We start from the raw sequence: 686 nt of genomic DNA on the forward strand, positions 1-686 counted from the left end.
TGCCGCCTTCTCTCTCTTTACTGCTTCTTGAGAGTTCCTAGTTCTCCCCATGCCTTCCAGCACCTGTCTGATGCTTGCCTGTTCCTCCTGTTAGGGAATGACACTTCTTTTCTCATCTGTGATGTGTTGAATGCAGGCTGAATTCAAACTGCTGCTATGCACATTTTGATTTATGGCCTTCAAAGATGGGAGGTGTTTGATGCTCTCTGCAGCTTCCCTTCTGTTGCAGATACTACTGGGTGTGCTGAGAGTGTCCTCCAGGAGCAGTTCCCTCCAGCTGCTGGACAAGAGCAGCGCACTTCCCTGCGTGATATCCCATAAGGATGGTAGCCCCTTTGCCCATACTGCTCTCATAGGTACATCCCACTAAGTTATGTTTGCTGAGCTTTTGCTGTTCTGCCATCCAGCTCCAAAACACGGAAAAGGAGACTTGGTAGGGAAACCCTGAACTGTCACTGCCTAACCTCGTGACTTTAAAATGAGGAAACTGAGCATGCTGGTTTTATGTTATGTTCTCTTTTTATTAGCTCAGCTACTTTCTCTGATGTGTTTGCAGGATCTCTCCTGCAAGTGGAAAATTACCAGCTCGTAGTGGAGAGATTTCTTCAAACTGATTTTCCCTCTTGGGAGCACTTCGCAAATTTGGTTGCTGGTTTTATGTTCTCTTTTTATTAGCTCAGCTACTT

At 46.1% G+C, this 686-nt stretch overlaps 1 protein-coding gene across 1 annotated transcript in view; it reads left to right on the forward strand.

Annotated features, from left to right (window-relative positions):
* CTC1 (CTS telomere maintenance complex component 1) overlaps positions 1–645 on the forward strand; it is a gene marked incomplete at both ends in the record, with an annotated part of 7,477 nt that extends 6,832 nt beyond the window's left edge. Inside the window, 2 exons of the mRNA XM_010131118.1 lie at positions 213–356; positions 557–645. Of these exons, the coding sequence (XP_010129420.1) occupies positions 213–356; positions 557–645 (233 nt within the window). The remainder of the gene's footprint in view (positions 1–212; positions 357–556) is intronic.
* Positions 646–686: the final 41 nt, after the last annotated feature.

The sequence above is a fragment of the Buceros rhinoceros genome, unplaced genomic scaffold, assembly GCF_000710305.1.
Source record: "Buceros rhinoceros silvestris isolate BGI_N320 unplaced genomic scaffold, ASM71030v1 scaffold17592, whole genome shotgun sequence".
Lineage (NCBI taxonomy): Eukaryota > Metazoa > Chordata > Aves > Bucerotiformes > Bucerotidae > Buceros > Buceros rhinoceros.